Source organism: Lactuca saligna, chromosome 4, assembly GCF_052625555.1.
Source record: "Lactuca saligna cultivar CGN05327 chromosome 4, ASM5262555v1, whole genome shotgun sequence".
In the NCBI taxonomy this organism is placed as follows: domain Eukaryota; kingdom Viridiplantae; phylum Streptophyta; class Magnoliopsida; order Asterales; family Asteraceae; genus Lactuca; species Lactuca saligna.
Window position 1 is genome coordinate 326384798 of NC_136420.1, and position 14604 is coordinate 326399401.

A 14604-nucleotide genomic window follows, 5' to 3' on the forward strand; every position below is an offset into this window, starting at 1 on the left:
TATCAGGTTCTGTCGAGATTGGACCATCTACTGCTGGGCTCGGTGATGCTAGTGGGCTGTTATTTGAATGTTGTGGAGATGTGGTAGCATCGGTATTAGGATGGTGAGGCCCATTATGCGGCTGATTTATCCATGTGGCCCAAGTAATTTTGAAAGTGCCATAATCATTTTCTTTTTTTGCTGTTACTATCCATTTCCTTTTTCCATTGCCATGACAACTTTCATCATATGTTACATTGTTGCTTATAATAATTTTATTTTCATATGGATTAAATAAAAGAGCACCTCCTGAACCCGGTTCCTTCCCAAAATAAACCATTGGTCTTGATCTATCGTCAAGTTTCTTTAGATGTTTCGAAACAACTCTTTCATATGCAATGCATCCGAACACCTTTAGATATTCAAGATTCGGTTTTTGACCATAGAGTTTTTCGTAAGGCGTGGCTCCTACTAATGCTCGCGTAGGGGTACAATTTATAATATAAGTTGCATGTCGAACGACTTCACCCCAAAACTGATTTGGAACTTCTTTTGCTTTCACAAGACATTGTGTCATCTCGATTAGCGTCCAATTTCGTCTCTCTACTATGCTGTTTTGTTGGGGTGAGTACGGAGCCATTAACATTCTTGCAACACATTCTTCGCTCCAAAAATGATTAAAACCGTTTGAAGTAAACTCTCTGCCTCTATTCATGTGGATTTTTTTTATCTCTTTTCCTGATTCGGTTTTCGATTGACTTTTTAAATCTCTTGATTACATCTACCGCGTCATTTTTATGCTTCAACAAAAAAGACCACATGTATCTAGTAAAATCATCAATTAGTACCAAAATATAAACATAACCGACCATCGTGGGAGGATCAATAGGCTTGCAAATATATCCATGTACCATTTCGAGAATATTTTTAGACTTATAATCGGTTTTCTTTGGGAATGTGTGTTTGTTTTGTTTGCCTATCAAGCAAATTTCACAAATGTCTTCTTGATGTTTCAAAACCAAAACTCCACTAATCAACTTGTGCATCATATTCATCGCACCAAAGTTGATATGGCCTAGTCATGCATGCCATAACCAAGACTTGTCATCAATTGTTGCTTGCAAACATTGGGGTTTTCCGAATTTAAGTCGTGTTTTATAAAGACGATTTTCACTACGTGGAACCTTCATTAGCAACCATCCATTTCGATCTTTCATTGTCAAGTAATCACCATGCATTCTAATGTCACAACTGGATAATGTTGTTTGGCCAAGACTAATGACATAACTACGAACAGAGGGAATATAGTAGATATCTTTCATAACCTTTTGCTCACCATTTTTACCTTCGAAAAAAATTGATCCTTTTATTTCAATTTGAACACACGAGCCTTCTCCAAATCTTACTCTTCCGGTTATCCGTTCATTCAACTCCGAAAAATACGAGTACTTCCCGGTCATGTGATTACTTGCCCCATTGTAGAGGTACCACATATCATCTTCTTCTTGATTCACCTCTACTTTGGGTGGAATGTATTTGTCTTCATTTAGGAAGACTGCCTCCTCTTGCATCATAAAAAATGTTCCTTCTTCATGATCAACCTCCTCTTGGGGATTGTTGAGATTTGCTTCATGTTTCCTGTTACATTGCGGGCATTGTGAAACAAATTGTCTGTACTTATCACACCGGTAACACTGAATATTTGATAGGTCTCTTTGTTCATGATTTTTGCCTTTTCATCTTTGATCATAATGGTTCTTTGACGAGTCCCTTTGATCGTGGTTTTGGGTGTTATCCCAACCACGACCACGTCCTCGGCCTCATCCCCCATGGTATGCACCACACCCTCTCCCACGCATTGAGTCTTGGTTTTGATTTGCATTTTCAGTCTTGGCATAAAGTAGCTTTTCACTAGAATCGGATGCTTTGCCGGTTTCTTTAGTCCGTTTCTCGTATGCTTTTAGCCGCCCAACTTTATCCTCAAAAGTAATGGTTTTTAAATCTAAAACTTGCTCGAGTGCCGCTACGATGTGAATGAATCGACTAGGAAGACTCGTAAGAAATTTCTTCACCAACTTCTCTTGTGAGATTGTTCCTCCAAGTATCGCTGAAACGGTAGCAAGTCCCGATAGTTTAGAAGAGAAATCATCAATAGTGCTCGTATCTTTCATCTTCAAACTTTCGAATTCCGAAGTAAATGTTTGCAAACGTGCTTCCTTCACTCGATCCGCACCCATGTTCCGAGATTTGATTGCTTCCCACATCTCCTTAACAGTGGTGAGATTCCCGATATGCAAGATTAAATCTTATGGTATTGATTGAAATAGTAGTCCCATCACGATATCGTTTCTCTTTGCATCTGTTGAACCCGGATCAACCACGTCCCACACGTCGTGAATGCCGAGTAAAACTTTCATACACATGTTCTATATCGTGTAGTTTAATGGCGTCAACTGTAGAAATTGAAACTAGATCAAGTGAGCCTCCTTCACGGGTAGATTCGCTCCGTCTCCTGACATGAATTATCAACATACCACACACCTTTATCTTCAGCAGGTGAGCAATAAAATAATGATTTCAAATAAGAAATTGGAAACGGCGACCAATAGAACCAGAATCCGTGCTTTCTTTTTTATTGGACCACAATAAAACAATTGTTTTCTTCAAAATGGGTTCTTGATCCAGGAGCCAATTAATAAATAATTGGTGTATTAAATACTTGGAGGAAAAGCAACAATTTGGCATACGAAGAAAAACTATTGGCTTGAAGAATCGAATAATCGAAAGCCACAGGTTGTCGCTCTGATACTAATTAAAAGAAGTTTATCAACGAAACTAACACTTTGATTATATTAGAGAAATTCAGTATCACAAAAACTCTAAAAATTGACATCTACTCTATACATGACCAGACGCACACATATATAGAATAGAAAACTTATTCGATTATAATTCCTATTCTATCATATTTTCATAGAAAAGGAAACTTTCCATATATCACGTATCTTGGACTACACTCCAAAACACCATTGGGTTGACCCGTAGCTAAACGCCTATGGATGAACAACCAATTCGCCAACATGTATTTGTGTTTTACCTGTTAATAAAGGGATAAACTATATTTTAAGCCCGTTTTGCCAGTACAATAAGCTTATTTGACTTTTTATTTTTCTTTTTAAAAGCTAAAATTGAAATAATAATCCATGTGGGTTTTTTCTTCGAGAAACTTCCTTCTTCTCTTATGAATCGATTTGTAGCTCCTGGTTCTAATGATCATACGTTTTCTTCTTTATCTCTACCTCTCCAATTGATCTCACAGCCTCACTCTATTGCTCTCCTTCAAGTCACATTGTAGAAACTTAGGTTCACCCACCCTTCTTACCTTCAATCGAGTTGCAAGTTTGATGGAGCGAGACGAAGAAGGGTGTGTGGGTCCATCTCTGATCACTCCATGTATCTGTTTAGCTTCCACCACCATCGATCTGAACAAGTTGTCGAAAATTGAAGTTTGGCATGTTTGATGTCAATAGAAGAACCATGGAATGATCTTTTATGTTTAATTGGTAGAAAGCTTTTGTTTGAGTCAATATCTTTTAGTTTTTCAACAACTCTAACCTTTTTTTATTTTTTCTACATGTCTTTGTTTGGAAGAAAACGGTGAACATTTTTTCTGGCATGGATGATGTGTGTGATGAGTTTTCTAGGTTATAAAAATCTACATGTGGTGGAAAAACACTTAAATCCTTAAGTTCATATGCAACCTAGAAATGATATATGTTTTCTCTATTGATAACAACTAACTATGAATATCAAGAAATCCTAGGAGAGAGGCTATGAAATTGAAATTCATGCAAAATTAGGGTTACATACCTTTTGATTATTATTACAAATAATTAAAGTAGAATCCTTCTTCTAGATCTTGGAAAGCTAGTACCAAAGGAATGGATAATTATAATGGCCTGTACCTAAAACCCTAGTAGCAAGAAGGCTTGAGGAGAAAGGAGGCTTGAGCAAAATTTTAGCTCTATGAAGGCAATAAGAAGTGGATGAAATAATTAGTGCCGAATTAGCCCATGTGCAATATGGGCATCAGAACAGGGGCCAAAATCTTAAGGGGATTTTTTTGTAGTATATTCAATTTACAGCCCATTAATATGGGAGAAGGACTTGTTCAATTGGATGAAGGAACGAACAGAAGCGGGAAGCCACATCATGATTCACGATGATCGATTAGTCGATTACTCATTACTCGTTCGTTTGTTAAAAAAAAGCGATCAGCAGGACAGGAGAAGGGTGAATTGTGAATACGATTCACTGATTCAGGCATTCAGCAACAACAAGACAACAACTCAACGGCTCAATGCCATTCAGCAAGGGTTGGTGATCTTTTATGAGAAATTAAGGATTATTAAGGGTCGATTATCTGATTTTATCTCCTGCTAATCAACCAATCAGGTAAGATTTATGAGAAATTGAGGATTATCAAGTTTATAGTTGTCAACTGCATACTTGAATGATTCATACTTTCATAGATTATTAGTTTAATAGAATATTGAATGAATTTAATATTTTATTATCAGTTTATCCACTATAGAAATCAGTTTAATAGAATAGTGAATGAATGAATTAGTTTCTAAGATTCATAGAGATCAGTTTAGTAGTTTAAATTATGATTTTATGTTGATTGTAAAATTGTTTATCCAATAATGTTTATTGTAATTGCTTGAATGTTGAAAGTTGAAAACCTGAAAGTTGAAACTAATGAACTTGTAGTGATGAAGCCTAAACAACCATCCGATTATCAAAAACGTAAAAAGAGAAAACTAGATGAAGAAAAGAGAAAGGTTGAGACTGGTGCTCTAGATAAGTTTATCCATAGACAACCTGTTGAAGAGAACATGGAAGAGCATGCTGACGAGCACATGGAAGATCATGTTAAAGAGCACATTGAAGAGCAAGAGCATGTAGAAGTAGAAGAGATAGAAGAGCATGATCCTGTTAAAGAGCTTGTTGATATATATGATCCACGAAGGTGGGAAAAATTTAATTCTGATGAGATCAAAATTTTGGTTGAGAAAGGTCCTAAAAGAGATAATAGTATTATGTATGGTCCATACGATAAATTTGGTAGACGATTTTTTCAACTTTATATACAAGAACTTTATCAAATTTGGAGAAGTGTGATAGAGAATGGCTAGTATATTTGAAAGAGCTAGACATCGTATTTTGTTTCTGTTGTAAAGTGTTTAGAAAATGGATTTTGAAAGGTAAATTGGGTGGTGAAGGTTATGCAGATTGGCACCATGTTACCACTAGGGTTAAAGAACACGAAATTTCATTGGATCGTCTTACAAATAGGAATAAGTGGTTTGACATGTGTAAAAGATTGAGCTTAACGAAACAATTGATTAAGTTCAACATGATCAATTCAAGAAAGAAAGAGATTACTGGAAACAAGTTCTTTTAAGAGTAATTGCATTAGTGAAGTTTCTTGCTACGCATAATTTAGCATTTCGTGGATCCAATGAAAAGTTGTATAAAAAGGTAACTATACATTGTATTTTTTTTTGTTCCAGTTCCACCAAAAAAAATCTTTTTGTTAATTATGATGACTGATTCCACTTCTTATTTGTTAATTGTATTTAACAGGTAATGGAAATTTTTTGGGTGTCATTGAAATGTTGGAAGAGTTTGACCCGATTATCAAAGAGCATGTGCGACAGATCACAAGTGAAGGGCTTCATGTGCATTATCTTGGCCACCTAATCCAAAATGAAATAATATCTTTGTTAGCTGAAGAAATTAAAAAAGAACTTATCAAGAAGATAAAGGAAGCAAAGTACTACTCAATCATACTTGACTGTTATCCCGATTCAAGTCATGAAGAACAGATGACTATAATAGTGAGGTATTTAAAGTTATCATATAATTATGTTACTATCAAGTACTTTTTAGGTTTTTTTGAATGTTGATGATACCTCCGGAAAAGGATTATTTTATATTACACTTGAGGAGTTAAAGTCTCTTGGTATTCAAATTGATGATATGCATGGTCAAGGCTATGATAATGGAGCAAACATGAAAGGAAAACACAAAGGAGTGCAAAAGAGATTTTTAGATATAAATCCTAGAGCATTTTACACTCTTTGTGGTTGCCATTCTCTTAATCTAACATTATGTGATATGGCTAACAAGTGTGTTAAAGGAAAGAACGTTTTTGGATTCATCCAATGTATTTATACTATCTTTGAAAATTCTACTAAGAGGTGGGAAAGTTTGAAAGATAATGTTAAAGCTTGGAGTCTTAAGTCATTGTGTTAAACTCGTTGGGAAAGCCAGGTTGAGAGTGTAAAGGCTATTAAACTGCAACTTGTGGATGTATGGGAAGCTTTACTTCAAGTTGGAGAAAAAGATAATGATGCTGCAATTGCAAGTGAAGCAACTTCACTAGCAGAAAAAGAACTTAGTAGCTTTGAATTTTTGGTATCAAATGTTGTTTGGTATGTAGTACTAAACCATCTGAATATTGTGAGTAAGAAGTTACAATTAAAGGATATGCATCTTGATAATGCTATTACAGAAATAAACAAATTGATTGGGTACTTCAAGGATTATAGAGAAACTGGTTTTTCAAAAGCGATTGTTGAAGCTAAGGAGATTGCTATTGAAATGGATATTGATCCAATATTTCCACAAAAGTGTTTGATTGAAAGGAAAAAAGGGTTTGATGGGAGTTCAAGTAGTGAAGAAGTTTCATTTACACCTGAAGAGAATTTCAGAGTCAATTATTTCTTATACATTGTTGATCAAGCTATTTCTTCTATTGAGACAAGATTTGAACAATTCAAAGAGTATGATAAAGTATTTGGTTTATTATTTCCACATAAATTGAGAGGAATTGAAGATAAATATCTTAATTTGTATTGTCATTGTCTTGAAAAAGCACTCAAGATTGAAGAAAGATCTGATATTGATGCCGAGGAACTTTATACGGAGTTGAAATTATTTGAGACATTGGAAACCAATGAATTTAGCAACCCTATAGATGTTTTGAAGTTTTTGAAAGAACTTGATTATTTCCAAATTGCAAGCATTGCATATAGAATATTGTTGACTATTCTAGTAATGGCCGCATCTGCAATAATGAGTTTTTCCAAACTGCAATTTCTGAAATCTTACTCATGCTCCACAATGACCCAAGAAAGACTTAGTTGTTTGGCGATGATATCTATCGAGAACGAAATCTTAGAGAGTACAGAGTACGGATAGTTGATCAACCAATTTGCAATCAAGAGTGCTAGGAGGGCTTCAAGGGTCGTCGGTTAGCTGTTAGGATATGTTATTAGTCATTAAAATACTTTGATTTTGCTATGTTTATTTCTATAAGGTTTATCGTCATTTTAATAAAAAAAAAATTAGTTTATGTAATTTAATTCGTTAAAGTGTTACACGTTAAGGCCTAAGGGCTTTTTTTTTATCCATTTTGTCCTGGGCATTTGAATCCTCAGAACCGGCCCTGGAAATAATGAGAGCCATGGAGGAGTTTATATAGCTGAAGGAAACTTGAGGCCAAAGTTAGGGTTTTTTGGATAAGGCCCAAATTAATTAATATAATAATCAAACTGCCTTATCTCCTTATCCTAAGCCTCATGAACAAAATTTATAGGTCATTCCTATCCAAATTTCATTCACCCCTATCTCATGGGGTTCTAGAGTCTTCCTACTTCAACTTTCAATAGATAACCAAACAGTCAATGTACTTATAATTAATTCAATTAATCCCAAATTAATTGCAATTAATTTCTGATTAATTCCAAATTAATTATTATTATTTCCTAATTAATATATTTATCATATAATATATTAATAAACTATTTATTCCAATTTATTAATCATAAATAAATTAACAATTCAGCCTTTCTCTCTAAAAGTCATTCTATTCAAATACTAGTTTTGAGGGCAACCCAAAAAGAGCTTTGTTTCTAATTAAAGAATAGACCAAATTAGTTATTGGCTTAGATACCTTAATCCACAGTCTCCCACTTGGATAAGTCTGTAACTACAATTGCAGGTAGAAACCTTGAAATAAACAACAAATAGTGCTTTCCAAAGCTACTGCTGAACTCTGATTTAAATAAGTTATTGGCCCTAAGATGATCAGTTGTTCATTCGTTCTTCAAGATATCGTATTGGAATGAGACATAGATCAAAATCATTCTCATTGTCCAAAATACTCACAATTCTCATAAACATTCGCCCACTTTTTCCGAACAATGCTCATTTTATGCATCCCTCCGAATCCATCCGCAGAAAACCTCTTAACCTCAAGGTATTTTTGGTTGAGCAACCCAAGCATACATAATCTAGACAATTACAATTTATGATACCACTATGGAGCTCTTTTGGAATTCCTCACTTCTTTGACATTTGATCTTTAATTTTTGGGTATCTTCAACTTTTGAATTTCTTCAGAATTTTTGATCTTTGAACTTCATACTTTAACTTTGATGCTCCAAAAATAATTCTTCAAACTTTTTCTTGTAATTCTCTTTTTTTACATGTAACTCACTTTTTACACTCAAAACCCTACATGCTTAAGCAGGGGTGCTCAACTTCAACCTTTATTGGTTAACGATAATAATTTTTCTGGATACAGTTCTGGTACACGATGCTAAACATATTGTATCCTTCAAACTAAGTGAGGTCGTGTTTTTTCCCATGATTTCACTGGAATAAGGAAGCCACAAATGCACTAGAACGTATATAGGCTCAACTAAACATTTGGGTCTTTATAAAATCATCAAATATAATACTAGGATGATCCCTAATTGCTTTTACCAAAGTTTTCTAAGGTAAGCCCTAAGCAATGTTTTATGCAAAATTTGTAAAATTAAAAAAAAAACTAAATTAGGATTCTAAATTTACTAAAATGTAACCAACCCCCTACCCCACACTTAATTCATGCAATGTCCCCATTGCATGTTATGCATGAAAAGTAAAAATATGAAATATAGAGGGAATTGGAACAAACTCCCCTAGGGTAGCAGTCGTGAGACTGATCTTCTTTAATTAAGCTCCTACTTTGAATGACTTTAGACATGGGAACAGCTCATCCATGCCTTGGGTGTCATGTCGCGTGTGGTAAACCTCTAAATAGCTCCAAATATCTAGGACAAAGCTCTCAGAATTCTTCCATGAATGAATCTCAACGAAAAATATGGATAAGAACTGCAGTGAATGTGCCCAAAACGAATCTTGAGTGTGAAATATTGATGGACTCGGTGAGTAGATCGGCATTCATCAGATAATCGAGAATTTGCACATGCACTCGGCGAGTATCCTAAGTGCACTCGGCGAGTAGATCGTTGAGTCGGAAATAAATTTTCCTGCTTTTTATTCTTGACTGAGGTGCTAAATCAGGATACTTTAGTGACTATTCTTCTATTTCCTTCAGTAATAACACATTTTGTCACTCTTCTTCCTAACAGACTCAACCTTAAATGTAACACTTCGCACTCTCATCTAAACCGATCCTCACTTTAGCCTTGACCAATGAGACTCCTAAATGCATCCTAATCTTCAAACCTGAAAAACTTGTAACCACAAGTGAAAGCAAACAAACCAAGGTCCTACTTAAAAATAAATCTAAGTACGTCAAACAAAAAAAAACATAAAAAAAAACATCCAAATAAAATCAAACTTCAAACTTCTTCATCCATGTCTGCCCCTCCTGCTCCACTTCCTCATGCTTGGTCGTTCCTCCTCTGCATCCGCTCTTCCCAATTCATGATGTACGAGTATCCGGGCCCGGGACGTGGAGCAATGTGCATTTGTTCAAAGAGATAATTGAATGACTCATTGTTATAGTTAATGCCCCAACCAATGTCATCCAAATATCCCTGATACTACACGTGATTCCACCCCTCGTTCTCATCTTCCACCGGGATAACCGAGGGTCTTCTCGAACCCATTCCCTCCTATATCGCACTCTTCTTCCCGAATCCTCGAGAACAACTACCTTGTCTTCATTTGGGATTGTAAAAGAATCCCTAAATTTTTCCACAATCCTTGCCCTCCGGAACAAGGTAATGCTAAACGGAGGAGGAGAAATCACGGTCAACGCCCTCGCCTGTTGCATGTCCAAAATGCCATATGACCTTGCAAGTCTTGTCACAAACATACCCCCATTAATTTTGGAGTTAATCTTCTCTTTAACTGCTCCATCTGCAAGGTATTTCGCCAAACAATATGACAAGTTGCAAAAGACGTCCGGGGTGATGATGCTCCATAGATAGAAAATGTCGAGGGTAGGAACTTTGTCATCATTCTTCCTCATATTTAAGGTACTAGCGATGAAACGGTGGATGAGATGATGGATTGGAGAACGAATATGGCCCTCTTGAGCAGTAGAGGGAATATAGACCCGATTTGCAATAGTGTTCCACCAAGTAGATGCAACAACTCCCTCGGGAAGCTCCTTGTGGCATTGCTCTAGAAATGCTTCAAAATCATCCGTCATGATGACATTTTGGTCATAGAGACCAAACCTCCATGCGAGTTCCGCTATGCTGCAGTGGCGCAGCTTCCCTCCGAGGCAAAAAGTGATAATGTTGGTGTTATAATATTCACTACCACCTCGAAATGAGATAGTAGAAAAAAATTCCCAACACAATTCTACGAAGACGGGTTCTTGTATTTTAAACAGCTGCATCCACCCCTCACATATTATTGTTGTGCCCTCCACTTTGAAAGATTTTAGCAAATACTAGGTCAACTCCTCTTCCAACCCGGTTTGACTTAGCCAGTCCCAATTAAGCGCATTGGGGAGATAGATCTCTTTTGTTTCAAGGCCTCCAATTTGTTTTTCGCCCTAGCTTGAGATGACCTTGAAGTGATTTGTGAAAAAGCTAGCCATGGAATGTCTCAATGACTTCCTCCCCTTGAACTCTGACCCCTTCTGGTCATGATTCTACAGAAAAACATCAAGAAAACAACAACAAACAAAAACCCAGCAATTAAAGTTAAACATACGTGTCTATCATAGCATCTACTCGCTGAGTCCATGTACTACTCGGCAAGTAGGATGAACTGCGAGAACAGTTTCAAATCGGTCCCTATTGGGTTAATCAAAACACATATATTTGCACAGGGGTTTGCTGTTCTAAGTCCCTTAAGCCTAAATCCACAAGAAATTTCATCCAAATCCTCCTAATTTATCCTAAAATCGAAACCCTAGAATTGGAGTAAACCCCCAAATCTGAATTTTAGCAAAAATAAGGACCAATAACTGATAAAGTTGTGACGATTAACAAGAATCTAAAGGAAAAATCATACCTTTTGCTTTGTGGATGAAGATTCAACAAGAAATCAAAGAAATGTCTTGAGAGAAAACTGAATGCTCGGCGAGTAGGATGAGGTGTGGCTGTGAAAATGAGTAGGGTAAAAGAAACCCTTATTTACAGATTGTAAAAACCCGTTTAAATGCATGTACTCGTCGAGTAGAAATGCCTACTCGCTGAGTAGGGATGCGTATTCACGATTTTGCGTGTTATTCCAAAATTACTCGCTGAGTAATCTTGTGAACTCGGCGAGTAGACCATTCAGTTTGAAAAAAAAAACTCAATTTTTTAACCGCCACACCACACTTTGAGCATTGCTTGTCCTCAAGCAATCATTTTAAGCATAATTTCAGAAGAAGAATGAAAAGAAAACAGATCCTAAAAGTGAAAAAGAAAAACAAAGGGAAAAGAAATGCAAAATCTAAATCGGGTTGCCTACTTGAAGCGCTTCTTTTTAAGGAGTCTTTAGCTGGACTCCTTCCCGCTCTACGTTTCTGCCATTCCTTCTAACAGCATACCTTCTTCTAGGTCTTCATTACTCAGGATTCCTTCATCATATTTTTTCACCTGATGTCCATTCACTTTGAAAGGAGTGCCATCTCTTGATAATAACTCGATAACTCCATGTGAAAAACCTTCTTAACTAGAAATGGACCATCCCATCTTGACTTTAATTTGCCAGGAAAGAGTTTGAGCCTTGAATTAAAAAGTAACACTTTTTTCCCTTCATGAAAGTCTTTATTACCCTTGATTCTTTTGTCATGCCAACTCTTGGTTTTTTCTTTATAAATCAAGGAGCTAGTATATGCTTCATTTCTAAGTTCTTCAAGAGCATTTAGTTGCATCAACCGGTTGGTTCTAAGTTCAGGTATATCAAAGTTGCACATTTTGAAATCCCAAAGAGCTTTATGCTCTATTTCCACCGGTAAATGACATTGCTTCCCATAAACTAGCCTATATGGCGTAGTACCAATAGGTTATTTGAATGCTGTTCGGAAGGCCCAAAGTGCATCATCTAACCTATCCATCCATTCCTTTCGATTGCTACCCATCGATCTATCCAAAATTCTCTTCAATGCTCTATTCGTCACTTCAGTTTGCCCACTAGTTTGTGGATGGTAAGATGTAGAGAATTTATGGGTTACCCCATATTTCCTTAACACATTTTCTAATTGATCATTGGCAAAGTGGGTGCCTTGGTCACTAATAAGGCCTTTAGGAACTCCAAATCTTGAGAATAACTTTTTTAGAAAGCGCACCACCACCCGAGCATCATTAGTTGGTAAAGCTTGTGTCTTCGCCCATTTGGATACATAGTCAACCGCCACTAAAATATATTTGTTCCCTTTTGAAAGTGGAAACGGTCCTATGAAATCGATCCCCCACACATCAAAAACTTCACACACTTGAATACTATGTTGTGGCATCTCGTTTCAGGATGGTATGTTTCCCGCTCTTTGGCATGCATCACACTCTTTAACATATTAGGTAGCATCTTTTTTAATTGTGCGCCAATAAAATCCAGTATCAAATATCTTTTTTGCCATGTAATGTGCTCCATGATGTCCACCGGTGGGCCCGTTATGGCAATGCTCCAAAATCTCACGGCTTTCTTTCCCGAACATGCATCTCTTTATGGTCCCATCCGCGCAGCTTCGGAAAAGATATGACTCGTCCCAAAAGTAGTATTTTATTTTTGAAAAGAATTTCTTATTTTGTTGGCGGGTAAAATATTTTGGGATAAATTTGGTAGCTAAATAATTAGCTATATCCTCAAACCATGGCTCCTCCCCGCAGTTACTAGAATGTACTCGTCCGGAAAGTCGTCTCCAATTTTACCCTCTTCCAATGCTTCCAAGTGCGGGTTTTCTAGTCTTGATAAATGGTCGGCAGCTACATTCTCCATTCCCTTTTTATCGCATATTTCTATATCAAATTCTTGTAAAAGGAGAACCCACCGTATCAATCTTGGCTTTGCATCCTACTTGCAAACAAGTACTTAATAGCGGAATGGTCAGTAAAAACAGTGGTTTTAGATAAAATAAGATAAGGGCGGAATTTGTCAAAAGCATACACTACGACTAATAATTCTTTTTCAGTTGTGGTGTAATTTTCTTGGGCCGGATTTAGAGTCTTACTTGCATAATAGATGGGTCGAAAGTGCTTATATACCCTTTGACCAAGGACAACTCCTAATGCAAAGTCACTTGCATCACACATTATTTCAAAAGGCAAGTTCCAATTCAGGGCAATGATGATCGGGGCATTAGTTAGTTTTTTTTCAAAATTTCAAAAGCCTCTAGACACTCTTTAGTGAAGTTAAAGGGTGCATCTTTTAAAAGTAATTGTGTTAGAGGTCTAGTTATTTTAGAAAAATCTTTTATGAAATGACAGTAAAAACCCGCATGACCTAAAAAACTCCTAATGCCCTTTATATTAGTTGGTGGAGGTAATTTAGCAATTGTATCTATTTTTGCCCGATCCACCTCAATCCCTGCTTTGGATACCTTGTGGCCCAAAACTATACCCTCTTTAACCATAAAGTGACATTTTTCTCAATTAAGGACTAAGTCGGTTTTTTCACACCTTGCAAGCATTAAATCAAGGTTAGCATGACAATCATCGAAGGAAGATCCAAAAACAGAAAAATCGTCCATAAATACTTCCATGAATTTTTCCACCATGTCGTGGAATATGACCATCATGCACCTTTGAAATATCGCACTTGGGCAAGTGAAAGTGGTATTTTCTTCGTCCATTGGGTCTATGGGTATTTGGAAGTAACCCGAAAATCCTTCTAAGAAACAATAATAACTATGGCCGGACAATCTTTTAAGCATTTGATCAATAAAAGGTAAAGGAAAATGGTCTTTACGAGTGGCATCGTTTCGCTTTCAATAATTGATGCACACTCTCCAACCTGATACCGTTCGGGTCGGAATAAGCTCGTTCTTCTTGTTTGTTATGACCGTCATCCCTCCTTTCTTGGGCACCACTTGCGCAGGACTATCCTATGGACTATCAGAAATAGAATAAATGATCCCCGCATCTAAAAGGTTGACTACTTCCTTCTTGACCACTTCCTGCATGTATAGGTTCAATCTTCTTTGGTGTTATACTACCGGCTTTGCTGCTTCTCCCAAGTTGATCTTGTGAGAGCAATAAGAGGGGCTTATTCCCTTGATATCGGTGATACTCCATGCAATGGCATTCTTCCTCTTCTTCAAGACTTGAACTAATTCTTCTTTTTCAGATTTGGAGAGGTCAGAAGCTATTATAACAAGTT

At 36.5% G+C, this 14604-nt stretch overlaps 2 protein-coding genes across 2 annotated transcripts; one reads left to right on the plus strand and one right to left on the minus strand.

Annotated features, from left to right (window-relative positions):
* Positions 1 to 1058: 1058 nt before the first annotated feature.
* Positions 1059 to 2216, minus strand: LOC145040930 (uncharacterized). The gene is made up of 2 exons (XM_078988814.1): positions 1825 to 2216; positions 1059 to 1617 (listed from the first exon to the last, which is right to left on the minus strand). The coding sequence occupies exons 1-2, from the start codon at positions 2214 to 2216 to the stop codon at positions 1059 to 1061; spliced, it is 951 nt and encodes a 316-aa protein (XP_078844940.1).
* Positions 2217 to 4706: 2490 nt separating this feature from the next.
* Positions 4707 to 7248, plus strand: LOC145040931 (uncharacterized). Its single transcript, XM_078988815.1, has 5 exons — positions 4707 to 5106; positions 5223 to 5296; positions 5413 to 5536; positions 5629 to 5887; positions 6315 to 7248. Exons 1-5 carry the CDS (start codon positions 4707 to 4709, stop codon positions 7246 to 7248), a joined length of 1791 nt encoding a protein of 596 aa, XP_078844941.1.
* Positions 7249 to 14604: the final 7356 nt, after the last annotated feature.